A 26941-nucleotide genomic window follows, 5' to 3' on the forward strand; every position below is an offset into this window, starting at 1 on the left:
AATTAAGTGACAAGCCGGGCCGCCCCCCGGGCGGTTATAAATAGAAGTGCTGAATCATGACTCCGCCGGTCCCTCCGCCCGGCCGGCGGGAGCCCCTGGGTGGCGGCTGCCGGCGGGGTGCGGGGGGTGCCCGGCGCGGAGCCGCCCTGAGGGGCCGCGGCCGTGCCCTGAGGGCGCGCGCGCCCGCCCGCCCGCGTGAGGCGCGGGGCGCGCACTGTGGCGGCGGCGGCGGCCGCACTTGTCCTGTAATCGATTGCCGAGCGCGCTGAGCGGCCTCGCGCCGGCTGCGGGCACCCGCCCCCCGCCGCGCCGGCCCCGCGGGGGCTGAGGCGCCGCGGGGCGGGAAAGGGTCTGAAGGTGGAGGGGGGAGCGAGTGTGTGAGTGTGTGTGAGCGACTGAGCGTGAGTGTGCGAGGGATGAGTGTCCATGGGATTGAGGGTGAGGGGGGGTGTGTGTGTATATGAGGGACTGAGTGCGAGTGAGGCAGCGAGTGTGTCCGTGTGAGAGACTTTGAGGGGAGACCTGAGTGTGAGGGAGGGAGTGAGTGAGTGCGTGTGCAGAGCTGAGTGTGAGTGAGGGAGTGAGAATGTGTGAGGGGCTGGCCGTGCGTGAGGGAGAGAGTGTGAGTCCGTGGGGGGGTTACTGAGTGTGAGGGAGTGAATGAGTGTGCGTGGGTTTGAGCCTGAGGGAGGGACAGTGTGTGTCTGAGGGAGTGTGTGTGGAGGAGGTGTGTATGGGTGTGAGGGAGTGCGCGTATCTCTGAGGGAGTGTATGTGTGTGTGTCAGGCAGGGTGTGCGCTTATCTGTGTGTGAGGGAGGGAAGGGAGTGTGTGAAGGAGGGAGCGAATGAGTGTGTGTCTCTGTGTGTGTGTGTCTGTGGGAGGGAGGGAGAGAGGGAGGGAGAGCGGCCGCCGCCGCCGCCGCCGGATCGGTTTCTCGGGGTTTGACCAGCTGTCCCAGGCTAACCCTCTGCTCTCTGAAGATGGAGGAAGTAAAAACAGGATTACCCTTAGCTACGGCTCCTCCGCCGCCTTAGTCCCCCCACAGCCAACTGCCGTGCACAAACACACCTCCACTGGGCAGAGGGAGCCGACACTAATAAACACACAAACAAAAGGGGGATGGAACTGACTCACTGCCTGCGCGGCTGAGGTAAATCTGCGCCTGGCTTCTTATTATTTCTTTCTTTTTCTTTCTCCCCTCCCTTCCTCCCCTCCTCTCCTCTCCCTCCCCGGTCCCCCCTTCCCCGGCGGGAGGAGGGACAGCTCCGTTCCGGGGCCGGCGGGACGCGGGGCTCGGTCCGTCCGTGCGGGTCTGTGTGTGCGGAGGGTCCCCGAGCCGAGCGCGGCTGTGCAGCATCCCCGCGGGCGCCGATGACTTGTTGCTGTTAGCCCAAAATATATATTAAAAAAAATAATTAAAAAAAAACCCCAAGAAACCAACCAAACGAAAACCCCCCCACGAAGACCAGAAGGAAGCAGGGGCAGAAGCCGCGGCGGGTCTCGCCGGTCCGTTACCCAGCCCGGCCCCGCTGCCATTTCCCTCAGCGCCCGCCGCCACCTGCGCGCCCCCGGGGGGCTGCGGCCTGCGGCGGGGAGAAGGGGGGAAAGGGAATAAAATGACAAGCGAGGCAGGACTTCCATGACTTTGACAGGTTGTGGCAGGGGCGGGGAGAGGCAGGATGAGGCGCGGAGCCCGGCGTCGCCCAGGGCCGGAGCGGCGCTCCGGGGAAGTTGGCCCGGGTTTGCTGCGCGGGGTGTGAGTGCGCCCGCCGGGCCCCCCTCTTCCCATCCCGCCCTTCATCCCCTCTTCTCATCCCGCCCCGCAATCCCTCCGCTCCCCCCGATCCCGTGGAATCCGTAAGGAACCGGTGGATCAAGTTTTCCTCTCTCTCTCTCTCTCTTTCTCCGCGCTAGTTAATCGCATTGCTGTAGCACCGGCTGACCTCCCTCCCTCCCTCTTTTTTTTTTTCTTTTTTTTTCTTTTTTTTTTTTTTTTTTTTTGTTCTTCATCTTCCTTCAAAGTATGTGCCATTCCTGAGCGAGTTTCCCCGCCGGCTCATCCCGGGGCTTCCCGGCTCCCCGGCTCCGCATGCCCCACCTGTAAGTGGCGGGGACGAATTTCTCTCCCCTATCCCTCTCCCCCCTCCCCGTCTCTCTTTCCCCCTCCTCTTCTCCCCCCGCCTTTTAAAAAACATTTTTTTAAACTTTCTCCATCTTTCTGTGTCTTCAGCTCGAGCAAAACTCTCTCCCTCCATTCCTTGTGGAGAGGCTCAGCAGCTGGGATTTGCCATCACCAGCCTAAAAATGGTGACCAAACTTTTTCTTTTTCCCTCTCCTCTTCCTCCTCTTCTCCCCATTGAAGAAATAAAAAAATAAAATTCAAGCCGTGTTTTAATTTAGGTTATGGATGTTTCTGTGCTTCTTTTTGTCTTCCTTTCTCTTCCTCCTCCCTTCCTCCCCTTTCTTTCCTTCCACTTCATTGGCTGGGATGATCTTTCCCTGTTGCTTCTGATGTTTCTTTCTTTTTCTCAGTGTGTGCCTGCCTACCTGGACTAGGGGGAAGATAAGGTAATTTTGAAGGGCTTGAGGAAGTGGCTTACCTGTTCTGAAAACTTTTTTGCGTGTTTTTTTTTTTAATTTCTTTTTAAGAGTTGTAAAAATCAGTAATTGAAGAGAGTTTGGTAGCAGCTAGGCAGGTTGAAATTTAAGTGTTATGTGCTGAATGCCTTGGGAATTTGATCTTCTTTATACCAAAGAAGAACACAGAGAAAAGTATTTATTTATTGGGGGAAAGGCAGGGAGTGGGGGGGGGGGAGGGAAGGAAAGAGGGTTAAGGGAGGGGGAGGGAAGTGGTTTTGGAGACAAGAAGTGAAGCTGCCTGTTTTCCAGTAAGTAATGGAGAAATTCCAGGAGCCAGGGCTAAATATACTTGGCGATCAATACAGAAATGGCTCATTGTGAATAATTTAGCTGCCTGGTGCAGTGAGAGTTTTGAAACTAAAGGCAAAAAAGAGGCCATGGAGGGAGAGAGGAAATAAAATTTTCCTCTGGTCATGTCAGATTCTTAACTTTTCTACTTAAAAGAACATAGTTATGATTATTGATCTCTCCTTCCCCCCCACCCCCCCCACAATATATATCAAATGATAGCTAGGGGGTGTCATTCTATACAGTTACTTGGGTTTCGGGAAAGTAATAGCTTGTTCTGTGTCAGCAAAGTGCTTCCAGAAACTTTAAGATTGCTTCACACCACAAAATGCGTGATCTGGGAGTATGAAATGTGATGTTTGGCCCTGTGCTGTGGCAAATAAATAGGGTTAGAGTGAACAGGTGTGTGTACAGGTGTGTGTGCACACAAAGGTGTGAGACAAAGCTGGAACAACTGTGTCCAAGGGGAATGGACACGGGAGGGTTTATTTTGTTTAGACCAGGAGGCAGTGTCTTGTAGTGTGTGTGAAAAGAGCAGTTGTTAGTAGTATCCATATCCTCAAAGTCTCTTCTGGCTGCAGATAGAGCAGATAATTGATAAAGCATTACCATCCCAGCTTGAAGAAACAAGAAGAAAGTCAGGGAAAAAACTCTCAGATCAGGCAAAACTGTGAGTGGGGCACAGAGAGAGGGGTATGGTCAGACCAGCATGATCCAGGTGTCACCTGGCCAGGAGGCAGCTGCATGTCTGCTCACATAATTTACAGGAAGAGTTCAGTGATTTGCAAACGAGCACATGCAGTGCAGTTGTGTGTTTCTCTAGGCAGTGGTTGCAACAGCAATAAAATGGGCAACTACTTAGGGCTTTAAGTAAGTTTAATCATTTAATGGTTGATACTGACAGGCGTCTCTGAGGGTGTACTTTTCTGCCTTGCAGCACTGCACTTTGACTATGGAAGCAGAGGCTGTTGATGGATATATTACATGTAAGTAGTCATTTTTTGTTTGATTGTTCTGAATTTCTTTTCCTACTTTCCTTTGTATAATGCAGAAACCTGAAAGTTTAGCTTCCTTGTGTACAGTGTCTGGATTGACACTGAATTAGCAGCATTTATATATAAACTCTCTGTATGACTGAGAAATGCATGGGGATGGGTGCATGGGTGATTATCTCTAGGTTTAAATATTTCCTGAGGGTGAATGAACTTTGCAAATTAGAGAGAGTTCCTCTCCAGAAATTCAAACTGCAGCCAGAAACTTTTTATGCCTTTCCCGATGTATTTCTCTTGTTTTCTGTATGGGGGACTGTGCTTTGTTTAACTGTCAGTTAACCCAGAGCTTTTGAGGGAAGGTCTGTATGGTCATTTACTATTCCAGTCTTCCCTTGCCCAGCCTGGATTGTCCCTGTCTGCTAATGGAAAAGTAATCCTAACTTACTTAAAACCAACAACTGGGACAAGGTTTGCCACATGAGTGTGAGTAAAAGACTGGTGACAGTAGCTTTGAGGGAGCTCTTAAAATCAGCCAAATGTTACTTGGGGGCCACTGAGAGCCGAGGTCTGAGGGACTCTGGAAGACCCCGCTAGTGAAGGAGGGAAGGGCAGGGGTGAAGGGAGCCCAGCGGGTTGTGCTTCTTCACCTTTGTGTATCTGTGCTGAAGAAGGGATACAAACTTACAGGGACCTGTGTTGTGCTCGCAGGTGACAATGACTATTCGCCTGAGAGGGAGCACTGCGGCATGGCCATCGACCTCACCTCTAGCACTCCCAATGGGCAGCACACCTCCCCCTGTCACATGGCAGGCAGTAAGTCTCCTCTTAAGCCTGTTTCTCTCTAGCTGAGGGTTGGTCTGGTCCTCCTGGTCCTTGGTTTGCTTACCAGGTCTTAGCCACTGCTGTTGGCGTTGCTAATAACAGAGGAGGACAAGGAGGATTTTCTCATTTTCTCTTTTTTTGGTTCTTGTTCGTGCTGGTGTCTCATCTAAACATGAATGGGATTACTAGTCTGAACTATCCCAAGGTGGCATTTGAGAGCTGGTCCGTACCTGCTCCAGGTAGGAAAGCACTAGGGTTGACATGTGCTAGTTTTGTTTCCTCAGGTTCTGAAATCCAAATAGAAATTGTTGTTATTATTATTACTACTATTACTTACTTTGCTTCCTGAAACAGCTTGAAGTAGCTTTATTTGAAAACAAACACATTTTATTTACAAAACTATAGTTGATTTTAACAAACTGAAAGGAGTTTGGTTTAGAATGTCGGGTAGAAACTGAGAGTTTAGTGAATCTGCACAGAGAGAGTGTAAAGAGCTGATAATATTTATAGAATTATCCTCCTGTTGTATATGTGAGGTGGATAAATGTAGTTTTTGCAATTTCATAAAAGCAACAATCTTCATTTTGTGCGTGTGTGAGTGCCCTACCTTGTTTAAGTGTTGGTTACAGTGTTACATCAAGATATTTACCTTAATGTAACCTCTGCACTTAGAGTCCTGAAAAAATGTAGTGTGCTTTTCTTTCAACATACTTAGTGTTCCTCTCTATGTGATACTAATTTTCTTTCTGGTTTGTGTGTAGTACAGATACATATTTATCTATTTAAACTGAGGGTTACTAGAATGCCCTACTGAAATCTCTGAAAGACAGAGCTTCTAGGGTTGCTTGCTTAAACATGCACAGTGTATTGCCTTCAGAGTCTTTCTGAGAAAAAGATGTTACTTTCCTTTAAGAATTCTTTCCTCTTGCAAATTACGGGTAAAGCGCAGTTTTATGAGCCTTTAAACTGAGGGGTATTATGAAGATCTCTCAATTATATACATGTTGCTGGAGAATATGATTTCTAATACCATGGACTGAACTTTATATGACAACCACCCATAATTCAGCATCTTTAGACAATTCCAATTGTGCTGCACTGGGATTCTGATATACTTTATTATGTTGTAAAAGTTTTACTACTCACTTTCTTCATTTTCTTTGTTTCCTTTTTATTAATGGGAGGGCTTCATTGGAAGGGAAAAAAGTGTCTGTGTTTTAAATCTTCTTTATAATCTAGACTGAAAACCAAAGTCAAATTAGGAATAAAAGATCTAGAATGAAGTCATGCAAAAGGCTTTAACACACTTGGTATTTTCATGTTCATTGTGTTAACATTTTCAATAGTTTTTAAACTTCATTAGTTCTTTGCAACACATATGTATCTGCAGCCTTGGTGAATATCATATTTTTTTTAGAGGGGTTTTTTGGCCTGTCATAGGTGTCTCAAATGCTTTGAGATTAGGATGTGCTGCTGGTGAAAAATTAAGGGCTCTGCCCGGGTTTCCCAAGCCAAACAAAACTCAAGCTTCTTAAATTTATAATAATTTATTTACTCTTTGCAGGCTTAGGATTGTTTTGCAGAGAGGCGGCTTGTGCTGCCTTAAACATGGAAGATATTGATCAGAGGTTGTGGGATTTTGTGGCAGCTGTTACATTGGTTCATTTAAGGTTTTTGGCCAAATCTTGAATCTGGCATGTGTAGGCTAAATCGCCAGGCTGGGCTTTAGAGCTTTCCACCTGTTTTGTGGGGCACAGGAAATCCTTTTAAAGGTTTGGTAACTCGGGGGCCTGCACCTCTTTTTAAAAACTCTTTTGGTTTTTGTTTTTTTTTTTTTTTTTTAATTTTAAAAGGAAAGATAGAGGTGGAATAGCTGTTTGAAATATTTAGTATGAATTGAGTGGCTCCCAGTGGACTGACCCATCATCCATTGTTTTAGGTAGAGGCAGTGGCCATGTTCTGTTTCAGACTGGTTTGATTCCCAGTGGGTTGCTGGAGATTAAGTGATGTTGGCTGCCGTTACAGCACAGCCCAGGGTGTGTCATCCTGGCTGGGTAGGACTTGGGAGTGGAGGAGGTGATACAGGGAGCAGACCCCAAATATTTCACTCCTGGATTGGTTGCCAGTCACTGCCAGAAGTGCATGGCCCTCTTTGGCTGTGTGCTCTGGATGTTCACTTGCAAGGTAGAGATCCAAGTTTTGACCTTTGTTCTCTTCTTGTCTTCCACTGAATTGTTTCGAACCACAGCTCTCAATTTAGTCAGAATTTGTGTCTGGCTCAGAAGGAGAAACACCAAAAGAAGGAAATTTCTTGGATCTGTGCTGAAATGACTGAGTAGTGCTCTCCCAGCAACAGCAAAATTATGTGCTGGGTAAAGAGTTTTCTATGCTCATTAGCCCCTGGCAATCTGTGTTAGTAGTTCTGTCTGGATTACTGATGTTTTCAGGTTCTATTCCAAAAGGGTTTGGGTCAAATATTTTGGCTGCTGCATCCTTTAACCTATTGTCATTTTCAAGTATCTAGATGGTATTTGTAGGTTATGGACGAGGATGACACTCAATTTTCCTTGTGAATGAGATGATCCTGAAAGATGAATCACACTAAATCACCTGTCATAGCTAACTGATGATCTTACATATACCTGCCTTTAGCAGAACACTGCATGTGTGTTGGCAGATGCTCTGTTCTAAAATACTTCACTGTGGTTTTATGTAAGCAAAGATTTAAAATACATGTAAATAGTCAAACTGAAGAGGTTGATAGATCATCTCACTTTTCTCTACAGTAAAAGATGAATTAGTGTTACACCTGCTGAGTACAGATGATATATTTACATAGCCCCAAATCTGGAAGTCCAGATTTTCTTTTGATCGTCCGTAGGAAAACTCTTACAAAGGCTGACACCCAGAGCTGGGTGTCACAGGCTTGCTCAATTAACTTTGTGTTGGTACTAGAGAGTTCCCTGCATGGCCCTAAGCCCCCCCACAGACCCCACCGAGTTCAAGGGAGTCTGTCTTGTTCCCGTCCGTGAGTGCTGAACTGGGCTATGAGTGATCAGAAACCTCCGAATAGGAACTGGCATGCTAATTAAAGGCTAATAGGGAATCCTTATAAAAGAGGCTTTAAAAAGAAATAATTCCCAGTCACCTCCCCACAATGCCACACTGAGTTCTTACTACAGTTATTAGAGATATTTTTTTCCTCTAGGTTCAAATGGACTTAGAGGAATGTCTGCTTTAGAAACTGCAGGGGCATAGTTGTTCAATTAGTTGACTCAATCATTGCTTTGTATAGGATGAAGGACACTTCTCTAAGATCACTGGCCTGGTATCATAGGGAAAATAGTAGCAGCAGCTATTAGCATCTGACAGTCAGCGACAAAGGCAATTTCCCCTTAAATTAGAGGCTTGACAGTGGGTGTCCCAGTTAACTTTCTTATCTTTGCTTTCATAGACAAAAGGAGCCCTTAAATGAAACAGAGTCAGAACAATCATAAATATCAAACCCAACATCTGATGTTTGAAACCGATTAAAATTGTGGTGTGCTTTCAGGAGGTGTTTATAGTAGCTGGAAGCGTTAGTAAGTTATGAGAATTAATTCATGAAGAGAATAAGCCACGTCGGCTGACTCTGCTGCTGGAAATAATGAGGCGATGGCGTTTTCTCCGTGGTGGGGAGCGATCGTGCTGTCTGACGAGATCACTAATTGGGACAGCAGCACTACGTGGGGATGGTTTCAGCAGTGGTGTTTAAAGAGAATTTGGGCAAGGTTTCATTATAGTGTAGCCAATGCTATATTCCAAGTGATCATGGTGGACTGTCGCTTGCACTTTTTTTTGTGGCATCAAAGCCCCAAATCCTTCCTGATCACTTTCATTTTTGAAGCCTGAGTTGTCGTACAACTCCTGTTTTGTCCTGAGCAGAGAGTTACAGGTACCACAGCTGTATTGGTGCATCTGAAGGGATAAAGAAATGTACTTTTGGAATTAAACCACATAAAGTTAAAAGTTGTACCATGCCTCAGCTCCGTGGCAAACAAGCCTTGTCACCACCAGAATTTACTCCCAGGCATGTGGGGCTGAACCTTGCTCTGGGATTCTTTCCTGGCTCAGTATGTGTTGTGGGCTTTTCAGCAGGATGAGGTGATGGAGGCTTTCCTTTAGGGAGGGTGGTTGAAGCTGGCCAGGCTGGGCTGCAGAGAGGGACTGAATCAGTGCTTTGAGGCAGTCACTCCCCTGATGTGTGCACTGGGGCATGAAGAATTCTGGCAGCCAAACTGCTGTGCTCTGAGCTGGGGATTCAGGTCTCCTTTTCTTCCAAATATCTTGGAAAGTGCTAAAAACTTGGACCTGATCACCTCGAGATGCTGAGGACTGTTCTTTCCTCAGCAGCCTTTAAGGAGTATGGTAGGCAGCATTTATTGGTCTTGGTATCTCCTGCCTCAGTGCAGGGAGGTGGACTTTTGACAGTCACTCGAGATGCCCTCTAGTCCTTTGTGTCTGACTTTGCAGTCTTGACACTTTGATTTTTTTAGCACTCAGCTATGGAATTGCACGGTGATGCCCAATACAGATGTACCTGTGGTTTGGCAGATTGAAGGACAGTGAAGATGGACTTTGCCAAGATGAGCTCAGACATGAGGGATGAGCTCAATAAAGTGTGGCAGGGAACTGTAAGAAGTGAGCTCCTTGGGCACTTACAAGAGCACGGTCTTTGCTTCAGTCTTTTATCCTCAGACTTCCTGGGAATTGCCAGGGCAGGAGTGGTAATCAAAGTTTTAGTAGTGGTAATCAAAGTTTTAGCCATTTAGCTTTCTTGGAGTTTGAGAAGAAAAAATATTAAATGGAAAGGCAATCATCAGGATTTTAACAGAGATAGAGGGGTTTTCCACACCTAAGATACCAAAGCTCTGCAAAGTAGTGTTACACTGTGTTTCTTGAAAAAAAAACTACAACCCAAACAGAGGAAAGGGTTAACTGGAAATTAAGCATTTCCTGGGATGTACCTTGAATTGTTGTAGCTTTATCCACATCAGCTCAGATTTTTCACACTGGTGTGGTTAAAATCATGAAATAGTTCCTCTGATAGGAACTCTATATAAACCAACTCGGAGTAGCCACTGAAATGAGTTGGTGTTTGAGAATCTGTAGCCCACACTGCAATGGTGAAGGGCTCCCCTGGGTGTTTTTCCTGTCTTCTGCACAGTCCTGGCATTCCCTATGGAGCCACACACTCGGCTGCAAAAACATTCCTCCCTCTCAGTGAGTGTTATAACGAGGGTGGAGTGAAATGATCAGTTAATCTCATTAAATAGGTTTTTATTCATTCTGATGGAAGTCCCTTGAAAGGTCATCTGCCAGGGCTTTGTTGCAGCACACACCTTTCTTGGGAAGCTTCTGTTATTCTCTTGGACTGTCAGGTTCAGTTAACTTTCCCTGGTACACACCCTGTTACAACACTGTGCTCTTGCTAGCTTTGTAGTCAGCAAATTTTCAGTGTTTGCTTCTGGAATTTCAGTTCCTTTTCAGACATGCCAATGAAAAGAGCAATCCTCATCTTCCATGAAATATGACACTTTGTGATAGCAGCTGGATGACAAGATACCTGTTGGAGCAGTGTGTTCTGTGTTTCCCATCCCTGAATCTGAGGGAAGGTGCTGCTCCTGTTGAAAGCAATGGATATCTTCTCTCAGGATATTGGTTCCAAGGCTTGTTTCCAGTTCCTGTGGGCCACAGGCTCTGTCTAATCCTTAATGGTTTGCAGGACTAAGTTTTAGAGGTGGAAATGCAGCTGCCTGTGCTACCTTTGTGCAGTACTGAGGGTGAGCAGTGCTTGTCCTTCCAGTACCAAGAGGGCACCTTGAAGGAGCGATGCCATTCTATCTGTGAGGAAAAGGCAGAGCCTCCTTCTCTGCCACTTGCTTCAGTAATCCCAGTGAATGAAAATCCTTGAAGAACCCACCTTGAAACAGGTTTAAAATTGACCTGTTCTAAAATTCTGTAGAAAATTGAAGAGGAGGCTGAGCCACTGCTCTGTGTAGTATCAAGACCTGTTACCAGCCAGGTGTCAGCCTGTGCCACAGCATGTTGTCCCTTCCCTAGGGCAGTGGGTGCTTGTTTGGGGTCCAGGCAGCCCACTGCTGTATCCCAATGGAAGGAAGCAGAGCTGGATTATCACTGAGAAGCAATGAGCATGACAGATATGGCTCTGGGCTAGGTCACCAGAGCCCCAGTTTTTCTCCAAATTCTGGTCATTGCAGAGAGTCCCTTCATGTTTCTGTGCTTTTTTTCCCCCTCTTGCCTTTTATTTTCTGAATCACAGAAGCTGTAGATCACTTAGGATGGAGACTTGGATGGTACATGTTAGCCTTTGTCAAAAGTAGGAGGTTTTTACAATATCTTTTGGCTTAGGGGTTATTTCGCATTCAATTTTTGCAACCCCACAATGAGACACATTCAGAAGTGCCTTAATACCAGTGCAGCTAATTTCCTGTCCTGCACAGGAATAATTGTGGTGGTCCCAAAGTACCCTGTTGTGGTGTGATTACATTACAGCAACCACGGAATTTTAACTCTTCCCACACCACTGAGCATTGCCAGGTCTGCGTGTGGACGAGCCCCTATTCACACTGCCCAGCAAAATGTGCCCTTGATCTGGAGCCAGGTCTACATTACCGGCTTCTGTTGGCACTGCTGTGTCAGCCTGTGGCTTTGAAGAACTGTAATCCCTCACAGGCAGAGAGATGCTGGCAGAAGCTCCAGCTCAGAGCATAGCCCTGGCTGGCAGGGTCACCTGCAAGTGCTGTTACAGGTGTTACATTGGAAAGTGCCGTAAAGCAGCAGACACTGTTCCTGGAAAAGCATGGGCTTGATTGATCCCCCTCAGTTCTATGCTGATAGGTCATGTCAACTTCTGTGAATTAGAATATATTTTTTGGGTTTTTTTAACTGACTTTTGCTCTCTCTCTGCCTCTTATTTTTAAAAAATCTTTCCAGTTTGGGGTTTATTCCTGTAACACTGTGTGACCAAGGCACAGCACCCCAGAGGTAGTGGGCTATGCGTGCACTGTATGAGCTCCTTTAGCTCATGGTTTCTCTGTGTTTGTCCTGTCCAGAGAGGTCACAGGGCTCTTGGTCTTTCCTTTGGTGAAGCTCAGGTTGGTGGTCAGATCCCTGTGTCCTCTCAGGTATGGGTGTAGGCACAGTTTGTGGTAACTGGGAGTGGGGCTGAGCCCAGCCTCATCCCCACTGGGCACAGCTGTGAGCAGCACTGACAGCAGTGAGCCCTGGAGTGCCCAGGGGCACTGCCCAGCCATCAAAGGGAGCAGAGGGCACACAGGGGCAGTGCACCAACAGCAGGGGATGAAAGGCTGGGCTGAAGGACAAGAAGGGCAGATGCTGGCAGCCTTCTGCAGTGCCATGGTGTCCCTGTGTGTGGAGGTGCCTGAAGCCTTCTGAAGAGGTGAGGTGTCACTGTGTATGGGCAAGTGCTTAAAGCCTTCTGAGATTGTGTGGTAATGCTCTGTATGTTGTGGCTGTCTCAACTGTGACATGTGCTGTGACATATGGGGAGCAGGTCAGTCCTAGGGCCAAACCATGCTCCCACCTCCGGAGTGGATGGTGTGAATATCTGTGTCTATCAGCTGGTAGTGAAAATAAAAGAGGAGTTGATGTGTATCGTTCTCCTACACAGGTAGGAGACCCTCTTCTTAGCAGACTGTGGATTTTACACAAGGCATGAGCCAGGGAATCTGATTCACTGCAGACCTGTCTGCTCTGCTCTCCCCACCATGGTTTCATGTTACTTGGAGAAGCTGCACAGACTGGTTTTTTCTAGCCTCTTTTCCTGCTGTGGTATTGGTACCTACCTCCTGTGAGGTTGCTCTGGGCACAGGTGTAGTCACTGCAGTAGGGGAGAGAGAAGGGGAAGATCAGTCTGAATATTCAGGTCCCTGCCCTGTCTCTGGCTTGGAGAACCCTTTGGAGGACTTGGTGCTCCTGTCTACCCTGAAACTTCATGCAGTGGGGTAGAAGATCCAGCCACACCTTGCTGCTGCTGTTGTCAGGCCCTTTGTCCTGGGGGTTGGATGTCTCAAATGTTTTTCGAAGGAGGCAGGAAATCCTGAAGTACATAAACCTTGTTTATCCATTCACCTTGTTGCCTGCCCCACTACCATCTTTTTTTGTTCTGAACCTTCTCATGTGAGGAGGTAAGGGCGGGCTGGGTTTCCTCTGCAAATGGAAGATCTGGGCAGGGCTTACGGGAGAGATGCTCCGTTGGCCGTTAAACCGCACTCATGACAAAGCCTGACGTTCCCATGGGGGGATTTTCTTGTTTATCCCCTCTGTTCCTCCACTTGAACAAAACAAGTGTTAGACTGAAGGTATCTGTGCTGTGACCTTCAGCATCAGGCTGGAGTTTTCTCAGCTTATTTTTAGTGGTGTTTTTCCTTGCATTCCCCCCGCCAGCCTTTAAAACCCCCCAGTTCCATCAGAAGAAAGTGATGTTGTCCTGGTTTTTCTCAAGGGGCATATGTTCCCTCAGTCCGTGAAAATTAATGTTGGTGAGTGGCACAGAATGCTGGCTGCAGAGCCCTGTGATATGCTCAAGTCCATGGTAATTTTTCTCATAATTAGTCTTTGATTTGGGAATGCCTGTGTGCAGCTCTATGAGAATTTATACCTAATCTTTTCTAGACATCAACTCAGCTTTTGGACATTTTATGATTCCTTTTGCAAGCAAAGTTGCTTTTTAAGGTAATGATCCAGCTATAAAACACAAACTGAGTGAGTTTTTGGTAACTCTATGTGTGCATCATTTAAACTTCATCAGTATGAATTAAATACCCACTTTAGTCCAAGGAGCAGCAAACAGGATGGTGTGAGTTCCCTTCTTTTGAAAATGAAAGAAATTGCTTCTCTGTATGAAAACAGCAAGTCTTTTTACCCAGAAGAGATATGAGGTTTATTCATTTGAGGAAGAGTAGCTGTTCTCTTAAAGTTGTGGATGGTTTAAAAGCTTCCAGGAAAGAGTGGCAGTAGACTGAAGACCTTGTTCTGGTTATCAGCCAGGTCTGTGATAGAGGGAGACAGCTCAGGCAAAAGAATAAAATGGCGTTTGGTTTTTAATCTTATTTCTTGAGAAATTGATATCCTGCAGGCTTTGCCTTGTCAAGATAACGACCCCTGGAGGAGAATAAATCTTATTAATTAGCAGTTTTGCATACTGCTTTTAATTGTTCATTCCTAGGTACAGACTTTGTATTGCATGTGTGCTGTCGTGGTGAGGGGCATCTCTCCTGCAGCCCTGGAGAGTCTGCCTGAGTACAGAAATATTTCAGAATACACCATTGGGCCTTAAATTTACTCAGTGCCTTAATCCTCATCACCTCTCAGATTTAGGCATGTCCTAAATGCAGTTGTAAGTAATAGTTTTACAGTTTAATCTCCCAAAATTGGGTCAACCTTACCAGTTGTTTTGACCTTGTTATCAGCACAGGTAGTTCCTGGGTGAGTCTAATATATCTCTGTGCAGCTGTGTGGAGCAATCTGGGGTATCAGCTTTACTTGCAACCCCTTGTTTGAAGTTTTCCCCCTACCTTAAATACACAGGCCTCTCTCTCTATCACTGTAAGGTATTATCCTTTGGATAATCTAGTCTTCTAGAGAGTTATATCACAATGTTTCCTTGTTATATCACACTTTTTCAGTTTTAAGAGCTTTACAAAGGATACCAGTTGAAGAGATACAAATGAGTGGACAAAATTTTAGGCTGAAGAGATGGAGAAAAAGTAGGGAAATTCATCTTAGAAGAATTCAGCTCTTGTAGGTGGGAGGCAGCTTTATAATTTGTGGATGTGACTGCAAATTGTCAGAGTCTAGGTAGCTCTCAAGTGTTCAGAAGAATGATGTGCTAGTTGTGTATGTAAGGGTCAAGTAGTACATAACGTTAGGAGACTGAGAGCTCTGTGAGTTTATTCCTGGCCTTCTTTTAAATTTGTATTCTACGAATTGTGCAATTTATTTTTCTAAAATCCCGTGTACCTACATGTGAATCCCAGAGTGTTCTCATAGTCTAAATGCTACGACCCATCAGCTGCCCCCAAATTACCTAATATCAAGTAGAGAAGGTTGGCAGCCAAAGAACAAGATGGGAAAATGTGTCCAGCCCTGGTTGCTGACAAGCCTATGCATGTGCAGTGCAGTAATACAAATGGAAGGCACTTCGAGAGGGCTTCAGTCACATACAACAGAGAAGTACAGGCTTGAAAAATACTAGAAAAGTGCAATTCTTGTGAAATGAGGAAGCCAGGAAGAGAAGAAAGAGGTATGTGAATTGTGCCTTGGCTGAAGGAAGAACTATTTAGCACCACCCTTTTCAAATGTCAAATGCATGGGAAAAAGTTGTTGGAAGCCAGTCTCTGCTAAGTTTGCTGCTTGCAAAACCTACTTTTTTGTGAGATGTTTGTGCAAAATCACCTCTCTGGTCTGCTGTGAGACCAGACATGACTCAGGCTATCAGCATCTAACATGGTTTCAGGTTGCTGTCTTACTGCTCTTGGTCTAAAATGCTGGAAAGAAGTGTTTGCTTTTTTCTCACTTTTAAGTGCTTCATTCATTTAATGTCATTAGTGCTATTGTTACTTAAATTTACCTTCTGACTGGTAACCATTAAATATTTATAGAGAAATCAATAGTAGTGAGATTTTTGCCCTAGTAAATATATATCACATATGTACTCAAAACCAAAGCAAACTGCAGTGCATTCCAGGAAATAATCTGTAGTGCTGCTCTGTAATGTTCTTCCTCATCTTCATGTCAGGATGTTTTATCTGTGTCCCAGCTCACCCATTCCTGCCCCAGAACTCTGGCTGTTCTTTTTAACAGCCTAGAACAGTGGAGCCTTAGGAAAAGAGTAGAAGTGTTTTCACAGTAGAAATGTGAATGATAATTGCCATATAATTATCCAAGGTTCCTTAATGACTGGATGCAGGGAGATCCTTGGGTTTGGTGCTGTGTCTGGTGGACAGCACCCAGCCAGAGACTGCTGTACTGTCTGTGAAGAAGAGAATGGATCTAGCTGGAGGCAAACCCAGCCCTTCCCAGCATTTGGAAAGGGGAAGGTATTTTTGACAGAAGGTGGTGATGTGGCAGTGGAAGATGATGGTTTAAAACCATTTAAAACCAGTGCCTAATATAAAATAAAAAAAAAGACTGGGCTTAAAAAGGCTTTGGAACCAGGCTTAAGTTCATTGGAGGTGTGATATAGACAACACAGCCAATGTGCACAGAGCAGTTTATTCTCCATATTGGGTCTCTGCAGCATTTTCTTGTGCAACTACAGATGGAATAAATTGTTGTAGACCATCCAAGAGATGACCTTAATCAATTGTTCTGGCCAGGTGTTTTGTAAGGGGGAAAGCTTCCTTATGAGTCAGTGATGAAATCTCAATTTATAATTATGACTGTAGTTTATAATAATAATTCTAATTATATATATAAACAGTTTAACCTACTACAATGTAAAATGGTAACATTTGCTGAGCTTTGGCTGCTTTCAGATGGTGAAAATGTGCTGGTGGTTGTTGGCTGGAATTCAGAAATATTTGTCAAAATTTTGTGCGCTATGTGAACAACAAAATTTTGTGTGGATTAAGCAATTATTAATTCTCTCCCATTATCCGTCAGATAAAACTACAACTAGCTCATTAACCAAAATTAATTGTAAATAAAGCCGATCTGTTGTTGAGGAAACTAGTTAGAATGGTAATTGGGTAATGATGATGCATTTAATTTCCAACTGCAGATTTAAAAGCTACTCCTTTTGGCAGTGATAGAGCAAGGTGTTCTGAAATGAAGCCCGGTGCTTGTCACTGTCATTGTCCTCTTAATTAATGCCACCAGGACTGCCTGTGTTTTGAATCTAATTAGTGTCTCCTGCAGAGCACTTGGAAATGTCCTGATTGTGCTCCCACTGAAGCCAGTGGTTAAACTATTTTGTGACCTCTGTGGGCAGGAGGTAACACAGGAGGCAGTGTGGAAGTGGTGGTGTAGACATTGTGCACTGCTGGCTCTCCTCCTGCAGCACATCCTCATGCCAGAGCTCTGGGAATGGTGGCTGTGCTTTGGGATTTGCTACTCACTTGCCATGGAGATAGATCTGGCGTTTCAGGCCAACAAAACTGAATTGTGACTCAACGTTTTAAAAATGATTGAGTGAGTAATTTTCTATGCAGTTTCATTCCAGTCTCTTTTGCCCCAAGGATTATTTACTGTAGAGTAACTTCCAGCGTGTTTTTGCTGCTATTTGTAATGTTGAATTTTAATAAGAAAGGACTTGTTTAAATAGGATAATGTTTTTATCCCAAATTGCCCAGTTCTAATGGTAAAATTGGCTTCACGAGTAAAATCAGCAGTTGTATCTGCTAGCTTACATGCACAATTTCTTGATTATTTTTTTACTCTGTTTTCAAAATGTATTAAATGCTATTATGAGATGAGCACAGTGTGTTTGATTTTAGCCAACCACCACTCCAATCATTAATAAATGGGCATTGGGTATGGAATATATCATTCAGGAGGGCCACCAAGTTGATCAGAGGGATGCAGCACCTCTGCTATGAGGAGAGGCTGAGAGAATTGGGATTGTTCAGCCAGGAGAAAGGAAGGCTTTGGGATGACCTAATTGTGGCAAGTAAAATGGAGAGAGACTATTCACAAGGGCCTGGAGTGACAGGACAAGGGGGAATGGCTTCCCAGTGCCAGAGAGCAGTGTTAGATTGAACATTAGGAGCAAATTTCTGACTGTGAGGGGGGGCAGGCCCTGGCACAGGTGCCCAGAGCAGCTGTGGCTGCCCCTGGATCCCTGGAAGTGTCCAAGGCCAGGCTGGAGAGGGCTTGGAGCAGCCTGGGATAGTGGAAGGTGTTCCTGCCCATGGCAGGGGGTGGGGTGAGATGGGTTTTAAGGTCTCTTCTATCCCAAACCATTCTCTTATTCTCCTTGTCCTATCATTTATACTGATTTATTTTTTTCTTTCTGACTTGGTTTAGAGGGAATTACAGACCTAAAGCATCGACTTAATCTTTAATGTTCCTTCTTACCAGACTTGAAGAGAATCTAGAATAAATACATTTTACCTGTTTTATTTTTAACTTTTTCTCTGTGAGGTTTTTTCTTTTGTGCTTCCTGGTCCATGGGGAGAAAAACCCTTCAAGCATGTTTTAGTTACATCACTAATATTAGAACTGAGTAATCGGGTGGCTTTGGCAGCAGTCTCGTTTATAAATTGTTGGTGAGCAGATGGCTCACCAAGTTGGCATGCCAGCTCCAAACTTTCACAATCATGAGTCAAGTTTTAAATCCCAAGATTGCCTTACATACCATGAAGGGTTTTTTTTTTATTTTTAATGTGTGTTTGTTTAATAAATGTAACTCTCGATGGGTCTTCTCATTCCTGAGCTGTGTTTTGCACTGAAGCATGGCTTTTCAGCAGTCTCTAGCTTTGGGAATGCCTTTTTTTCTTAATTTAATGAAAGCAGAGACTTTTTTTAGTCACATATCTGAAAATCTTGCTGCTAAGAAAAACTAATAAATGTCAGTGTAAGGGACATAAAAGTGAGACTTGTCAGTTCTGGCTAATGTCAAACAGTTCAAATGATTGAGATCATTCACAAATGAACTTAACAACTTTTGGGTTGTATGCACAAATATTTTTTAGGAATAATTTGCTGGTATTTGTTATCCTGGCTAGGTAGTTCTATGCCATTTGTTAGTTTTCTGAGTGCAGGGCTTAAGTCATTAGGCAGCGTCGAGTACAAATGTTGCATTTTGAAATGCAAGAGTGAATATTTTCTGTAAGCAAAATGTAGCAATAAGGAAACTGGGCCGAGCAAGAGTGCTCAGACATTCTCCCTGTGAACACAGTGAAGTTCCAAAAGGGTCAGATCTTGATCCACTTGAGAATTTGTCTAATATTACTGGAAGGATTTCTGCTTTTTTCTTTTACTTTTTCCTTTTCAAGCTATTCCTTTAAGTGAAATTAATATGCTATATGTGGGTTATAATGCATTGTGGGACCTGTTATGGAATGATAATTAGACCTTATTTCTAAATGATTCCACACAAAGTGTGCTGTTGTAAATGCTAAACAACTGTGTTTCATCCATAATCATGTAATTGGTGTGTGCAGCTAATTAGTGTGTGTTCAGTTTAGGCCCAGATTTTTTGGAAATGTCTCCTGTTCTGGTCCTGATTTAGCAAAGCTCTTAAACAGATGATTAACTTCCATTGGCTTTAATAGGACTTAAGCACATTCTTAATCAGGGCCATTGTGTCAAATCATGTCTCTTGGTGACAATCAGAACAACCTGCCAGAGCCGTAGTAAAAATATCTGTAGGTCTTTCTTCAGTTTAGATTAATCATTTCTTTAATTCGTGAAGCATTTTGTTTCAGAATCTGAAACTCTGTGTAGGTACCTTTCTCTCTCTCTCTCTTTCTCTTTTTAAGCAAATGGTTATTGTCACAATCTAATTGTATGTGTAAAGTTTAAAGATTTTAACTAGCTTGGCAGGCTGTTTACATCAAATCTGTTCAATACACCTTTGAGATGGAGAAGAAGAAAATAGGCATCTGAGAGTGCCTCACTGGAATATAAATGTCAGTGCTGATAGATATCTATGATAGAAAATTTGTGTGGGAGTAATAATTTAGTAATAAAATAGGTCAAATTAATTTTTATGCTGAAGGGGATACCTTACAATAACCATTTTGTAATTTTATGTTTGACAGTTTGCTCTGCATTATGTGGATAGGTGGAGCTGAGATAATGTAATCCATTTCCAGTTGTAAACAAGATTGCTTTAAGAGCTGCAGTAGTAAGATGCATGTTGGCTGACTTTAAGCTGAAAGGTAATTGCCTCTGAATATTAATGTGCATGTGGGGATTTTCTGTTTAATTCTGGGATTTCATATTTGCCCTATAGCAGCTCTGAAGAGGCCCTTGTTTTCCCAAACCCCACTTTGCTGCTAATTGAAGCTGAGGGCAAGTGTTGAATTTTGGGTCCTTTGCTTCAATTTTATGTGGCCTGTGCTCCTTGGAGAATGCTGCTTGCTTTGGCAGGTTTTTTTTTTTGGTTTTTTTTATTTTTTTTGGTAACCACCTTTCAAGTTGAGGGTTTTTGGAGCAGCTATGAGTTGTTCCTGGGATGGAGGAGGAAAGAAGGAATTGTAGCTTATGGTAAAGGGGAGAAGTTGCTGCACTAACTAAATTAGAGCCTCTTAGAGAAATGAGAGTTAAGGTGCTGATCCATGTGCTCTGTAGCTGGCAAGCTTTCTCATGAGTAATTTAAGACCTATCCAAAGCCCACTGCACTCAGTGGGAGATTCTCTAATTCCACAGACTTGTGGAGCAGACCCCTATCATGGGGGCAAGCATTGTCTGGGGGAACATCAACTGGCTGCATTTGTTTTTGAGATTGTTTTAGGCATGGAAGGCTACAGCCAGGTTACAAGCAAGCAGTACCTCAGCTTTCCAGTTAAATTCCAGCCCTTGGCTTTGTACAAGCTGTTCCATTACCACTGCTTACAGCAAGGCCCAGCACTGGGAACAGCAGGATTGGTAACTGCAGCTCTGCTCTGGAGCAGTCTGCAGCTGAGCAGTGCTGCAGGAGCTTGGAAATCTGTTGTGTGCAGGGTTTTAACCTGGACACGTTTTAATTGCACCGGTGTGTGGGCTGTCATTAGTTAGGACTGTTTAAAGGTGTTATAACTGGCAGGTGCCCCAGATGCCCTCCTAGCCCAGATGACTGTTCCTGAGACAAGCACTCAAAGCAGAGTTCAGCATTCCTTGTTCTCAGTGGCAATGCCAGCATTTTCTTCTGAAAAAGAAAAGCCAAATAACAAAAAGGGGTATTTTTAGCTTGGATCGATTTGCTGATCCAGTTTAGTGCACGGTCTCACACAGTGAGAGGGTGGTGTCTGAGCAGGGATGGGAGCTCCTAGCTCTTCTTCTGCTTCTGCAGAGGCAAAGGCACTCTGAGCTGTGCTGATACCTCGCACAGGTCATCAACTGTGTGGTCAACAAGGCAGGCAGTTGGCTTTTCTGCTGCCTCTGACCCAGTGCAAAGGGTGGTTGCCTCTTGCAGAGGGATGGAGCCAGCAGCTCAGAGGTGCTGGGTTCACAGCCAGCCCTCTCACAGGTTGCCTTTATCTCACAGCTCACATTTGGACTGTAACCTCATCTAACACCTTTAGTTAAACAGTGGTGGTGGTATGAGTGGGAGCCACTGAACAGAGACAGACTTGAATCTTCCACACTCCTGCATCTTGCACAAACTTTGGGGTATTGAGCTTTGTGGTTCAGAATGATTTTTAAATTTCTGTAGTGCCCCATCTCCAGGGATTTGGTCTGACACTTGCTGAAGTTAAGGGGAGTCTTGGTGGTATTTCAGTCATTTTTGCAACATGATGCTGCTTGTAGCAAAGCTGTTCTATGGATGCCTTTGCTAAAAAATTACTTAGCTACAGAAACATTTGACTGTAGGCTGATAAGCAGAAAAAGTGAGGGTGTGTGGGTTTGTGAATGTATGTTGCCCATTAAGGAGTCTCACTCAATGCTGGGTGCTTCATTACAATGAGAAAAATAACATAAAAGGATTTTAATAGCTAATTAACTTGTTCACTAATGGATCAGCCACTGTCTTAAGGGCAGTAGTTTAAAAGAGTCTGTTTAATGAAAGTTGACTGGAGGTATGTCCTGTGGCTATTACAAACTTTGTTTCATAATAGCATGTATTTTTCAGTAGCTCCTTGCCATGCTGTAATGTGGTTGGAGTGGGAGAAATTAGCAAACTGACCATTTCCCGGCAGATAGCGATAAGTTTCTACTCAGTCAGAATGCTCTATACACTGTGATAGGTTTATAATTATTATCCCAAGATTGATGTTTTTGGGGGGGAGTGTAAATTTGTGCAGCAGTAATCCATTAAGAAATCAATAATCATTCCATCCTGAAATGCAGTTTCTCTACAACATTATAAATACACACCAAAGATTTGAACCTCTGCCGGTTTCCCCTTCTCCACCCCCCTCCTCCTGCTTCCCTGAACTCCAAGTTCAACGCCCTTTGTTGTGTTGGAAAAGCAGTTCCATGGTGGGACTCTTCTGTCAGGAAAAACAAGGCTGATGGTATTAGCAGGATCCTGAGAGCCAGTAACACTTTTTAGTGCAAACTTTGCTTTCCCACCAAAAGTACCCTTTTTATCTTCGGGAAATTACCCCTCTCATCTGCCAGGGTTTCATCCCTGCTAGATGGGGATGATGAAGATTCATGCCTTGTTTCTCTGCAGAGAACAGTGGAGAGGAAGTATGATAGAAGTGCAAAGTCGTTGTATGTGTACATTTCCTTTTCCTTGTTCAGACTTGGTTCTTCATGTAACAGTTCAGAGGTTTGGCTATCAGAGACCAGCACATCCTGCAGGACTTCCCTTTTTGCTCTGAATTCTCCCTAGCTGGGCAAACACATTTTTGAATTGCTGCTATAAGTTATCCCCTGATGCAGAGAGCTGGAAACATGCTTTATCTAGGAGTGAGGGTGATTATAACTGATAAATAGTAGCTGAGCGAGGAGGAGTGGGAGTGTTATTTATGTTTCTTTGTGGAGGAATAAGGTGCTGGGTCAGCCTGGTTTTGATCTTGCAAGGAAAATTGTGGATGGAGCAGGGAGATGCTATTGCTGTAGCAGGACCCACAAAACACAGAGTACATCTAATATGACATTTCCATGTCTTTTACTTTTATTATTCCTCTACTTTTTTTTTGATAGAGCTGGTTGAAAAATCATTTCTAAGAGAAAAAAAAAATCTCATTTTTCCATTTCAGTTTAAGTTACCCTATACTGGGTACTTTCAATAAAGAATAGTTCTTCATTTACCTACAACTGTCCCTTTTTCTGAGATGTTGGTAGCATTAGAGTGTAGCAAGGACTGACACTTGATGGGTTTTGACTCTTCTTATTTCAATACCTTGTAACTGGCTTCACTTCTTGGGTCTTCATACTGATTAATGCTTTTATCATCACTAACGCCTAATTTTGAAAATATCTTTTATTTTCCTCTTTTCCATCAACTGGTGATACAGAAGCAGCAGCTGATTGACAGCTGACCTTTTTCTGCAGTGGTTTGCTGAGGAGTTCATGCCAATGACATGTGGCTTTTGAGCAAAATAGGAAGACTTTATCACATCTTTGTTTTACCCATTACCTTTTTTTTCCAGTGGTTTGCAGAACAGTGAGTGCTAAAAGCCCAGTATCAGCTCACAGGATGCCGAGTTTAACAGATAGGGCTTTATTGGCTCTCAGTTGCATTTGTCTTTACTTCACAAGTCTCTATTTAGAATTACCTGCAAGTGGTTATTTTCCAGTGCGGTTTTCAAAGACAAACCACTTTTTTTCTTGTTGTTGTTGCTGCTGGTTTCTTTAACTGCTAAAAGCTCATCACCATGTATATAACTCCTATGTGTCCACTGATAGCTTGAGTGGCAAGTTACAGAAAGTGGTGTAAGTGGCTTTTTGGAAAGAAAATTCTTCAAAGAGAAATATTTACCAAACCGAACAATTAAGAGATGCCATCTCAATCAATAAGTTAGAGTTAATTGGCTGTGTACAAAGCATTTTAAACAACTTCCCTGAAGAGTCTGTGTATTGAGCTTAGAGTGCCTTTCTAGTGAGGCTATTTTCAAAGGCTGGTTTTCTTCTAAAAAAGTGCTCGTTTTCAATTTTTTTTTTTCTAATTTCCAGACTGAATGCCATCTTGCATATGGGTCTCATTGAGTGAATATAAGAGTATTTAATAACAGCTTTTCATTTCTTCCTTTGTGTGTGTGTGCCTCCCTAGGAGTATCCCATGTTCTAGTGGCTGCTGGTCTAAAAGACAGTCAGCAGCTGCTCTCAGCCTGTGGGCAATAACAGCACTTCAAATGTGCTGCATTCAGGAGTCTGTGTTACCTCAGTTTTCTATTTCTGTTAACTTTATCAAAGTCTCCCACGTGCAAGACGTTGACCACAAGCCATGTGTTGGGACCAACGGTCCTAAACTGATAGTTCAACTTCGTGCTTGTAGAGGTGTCATAAACCCTACTGGAATCAAAAGGAAAAAAAAAACAAAACTCCAAACCCCCTTATTAATACCCTCAGGTAATGGGTTCATTTCCAAAAGGGTATTTTATGCCAAGCTTTCAAAACCCTCTTTGGTGATTGAAGGCTCAGAGAATGAGGCCTGTCCAAGACTGGAGGTGGAAGAAGAGCTTCCTTTCTCTTAGCAGGAGCTGCCTGCCTCTTTGGAATGACTCCCTCAGGATGCTGTAGGCCAGACTTTTAAAGATGACAGAGATTGCTAGACCATGTCTGAGGGATCAGGAATTTGTGCAGTTGGACATTGGAAGTGCTGGTCCAAGTGGCTCGGTCGGCGAGACAGCAACCAAGCCTCACAACTTCTATCTACCAGTTCATTTCACCAGACCAGTGTTTCTTGCTTTGTGGGTTGTGTAGAGCTGTTAAATGTGTTTAATGAAGCTGCCTCCCTATTTTTTTTTCCTCAACCCCAATGTCACCTGTAAAAGTCAAGGTAAATGGTAAGAAAGGAAGAAATTGCTAGCATGAAATTTGGAGAAATAAGTAGTTCAAAGCAAAATACTTCCTTAATGCTTTTCCTGGAAATTGTTCTTCCCTTTTGACCCACAAAAGGTCCTCACTGTGACTTGTAAGCTAAAGGACTGTGATTCTGGTAATAGTTCTCAAATAATTTGAGCAGCACTGCTTTCAGATGAAGAAATGTTAACAGGTCTTGTTCAGGCTGATTCTCCCTTGTGCGGTTGGGTAAAGGAGTGGGGAGTAAATCATTGAGTAGGTATTTCTTCCATTCAGCAAGAGCTGCACATGATGGGATTATTAGTATTTCTAAACTAAAGCCCCTGACAGATCCTTGGATGCTTAAAGCTGTTGTGATGCTTTACCAGATGGTTCAGAAACTCAGACTGGAATATCTCATTGGCTGGTGCTAAACAATGACATTTCAAACCCACACGTTTGTTTGGATTTTAATTTTCAGGAGGATTAAAGCTTTTTGGGATATGGGCTGTCTCTTTCCATATATATGCTCAGCACCTTATGTAGTTTAGCTGCTTTTGCAGAGTCTTTATAATTCATCATATTACAGAATATTTGGAACTGTTGCACATTTTTAGCCATGTGGTCCAGCAAAGTGCAGACAGGGATAAGTGTGCAAGTTGTTTAATGCAAGGAGTGTGATGACTGCGACTGCTTTGTCTTGTGTCTGGTAATTGTGTGAGCAGGTGATTATGCTGAAATGTGCCACTTTGGATTCTGTATCCCTCTGTTCTTTTCACTTCTCAAATCTTGTCTTTGAAGCCTCAGTTCTGTAAATACTAATGTGTTTGCATAACTTGTGTTCAGTGCAGTGTTGATGCTTATTCCTCTTAGGGGTTGAACTGTTCAGTCCTGACTCTACATTGAATGAGACCCTGCTGCTCCTGGGGAGAGGATCAAAGGAAACTGGTTGGGTTTTATTCCCTTTCAGTCCCATGACATCTTGAAAACTGGATGGAGTGTCCCTCTGGCAAAATCTAAAAAATTTTTAGGGCCTTCCAAATTAGGCAGTCCTCCCTGGCTGCCAACATGTCCGTCCTGGTTAAAACTATGATCTTTCTGCTGCTTCTGGTCTGCCTTGGAGCGGGAATGGAAGTATTACTGTGAAATTCCTTTCTTAATTCCTTAGGGCAAAGATTGCTGTTTTGTTGTGTGCAGATAATACTGGGTAGAGGGAGGCTACTATGTGAAAATGTGCACAGATCATTTTGGGATCGGGGAAGGATTTGAGATAAGTGTTTGAGGAATGGAGAACTCGTTTTATAATGTTTGTTTAACAACAGTGTTGATGTACATTCTAGAGAGGAGTAAACCAGGATGCTTTGTTGACAAGTCTAGGAGGTTTGGCCTTTTTTTGTCCCTCTCTTACCCCTGACAACTCAATTAAGAGAATTGCATCAGTGGGAAAAGAGTTCAGTTATGTTGAGAAGAAAAAGGACATTTGACATAATTATTTTTGTGTTAGACTGGTAGGTTCTATCCCGCTGTTCTCCATATGATTCATTCTATTTGTGCATGATTGTTGCACAGTATTAAATAATGTGCCTTTTTTTTTTTTTTTTTCTGTTAAACAAGTATTCCCCTAGCTTGTCTCAAAAAGCTGACACATGTTCATTCTTCACTCAGGGAGTTCTGCATCTGTCGACACTTCAGACATAATCAGTTTAGATTTCAGCAGCTGATTAGTGCTCACCTCTAACCAAACTCAGAAGCTGTTGCTCCAAATGGTAACAAATAATATCCTAATTAGTCCTCTGCATAATGATAGCAGGGGCCGTAGCTGAAAGCTACTGCTCTGTTCTAGTCCACTGGCCTTGCAGCCTGTTGGATCAGCATTTATGCTGAGCTTTTCTTCCCCTGTTAAAATGCCTTGCAGAGCAATTAATTACGCACCTGAAGATAGGCATTAGGCACGCAACAGTATTCCACACACAGCCGTGAACGTTTCATTAGAGGCAGGTAATTTGCGTGTGATTATGAAAGCAGGAGCAGGAATGCTGGGCAGCGCTCCAGGATTATCCTGGAGCCCGTGCGTGTCCCTGCGAAGCTGTTTGACCTGGCCGGCTGATGCAGCCGAGCGCGGCTCACTCTGCCTTAAATACTGCCTTAAATACTGCCTCAAACAGGAGCCCGCCGAGCCAGAGCATGGAGCAGCAGCTGCAGAGGGGAGGACAGCGTGGAGAGCGGCTCCTCTCTACTCCAGTGCCTGGCTGGTTGTGACAGCACCAAGTTTTACCAGGAAGTTTTATATGGGTTTATGCTTTTCTGAGTCTGATTAGCTAGTTAGTAAAACATGCCCGTCCCTGTCCATTAAACTCTGTGTACTTCCTCTTAGCTAACACTTCTTTTGCACAAGCCTGGGGATTTCTTTTTTTTTAAAATAAATCTGTGTCTACAGAGGCGTAGTTTAATAAGTACCACTCACCGGGATGGTACAGTAGCCACTGGCATCTCTCAGAACAAAAGTCATGTGAGCAACTATAGCTGGATTAGTGTGACCTCAATAGTACAGAGAATTGAGGAAAGAAAAGAGAG

General features: G+C 44.0%; 1 protein-coding gene across 6 annotated transcripts in view; it reads left to right on the forward strand.

The window, feature by feature from the left end:
• Window positions 1-330: 330 nt before the first annotated feature.
• The window catches only part of IKZF2 (IKAROS family zinc finger 2), a 117599-nt gene continuing 90988 nt past the window's right edge, over window positions 331-26941 (forward strand). The window contains exons 1-5 of one of the 6 annotated variants that reach the window (XM_059868230.1): window positions 331-1152; window positions 2025-2102; window positions 2233-2309; window positions 3868-3916; window positions 4631-4735. In XM_059868230.1, the coding sequence (XP_059724213.1) occupies window positions 2307-2309; window positions 3868-3916; window positions 4631-4735 (157 nt within the window). In that variant the 5' untranslated portion in view covers window positions 331-1152; window positions 2025-2102; window positions 2233-2306. Of the gene's footprint in view, window positions 1153-1742; window positions 1759-2024; window positions 2103-2232; window positions 2310-2534; window positions 2571-3867; window positions 3917-4630; window positions 4736-4866; window positions 4984-26941 lie in introns of those variants that run through there. The other 5 variants (XM_059868233.1, XM_059868232.1, XM_059868229.1 and 2 more) reach the window with 5 other exon arrangements.

This window comes from Haemorhous mexicanus, chromosome 26 (genome assembly GCF_027477595.1).
Source record: "Haemorhous mexicanus isolate bHaeMex1 chromosome 26, bHaeMex1.pri, whole genome shotgun sequence".
Taxonomy (NCBI): domain Eukaryota; kingdom Metazoa; phylum Chordata; class Aves; order Passeriformes; family Fringillidae; genus Haemorhous; species Haemorhous mexicanus.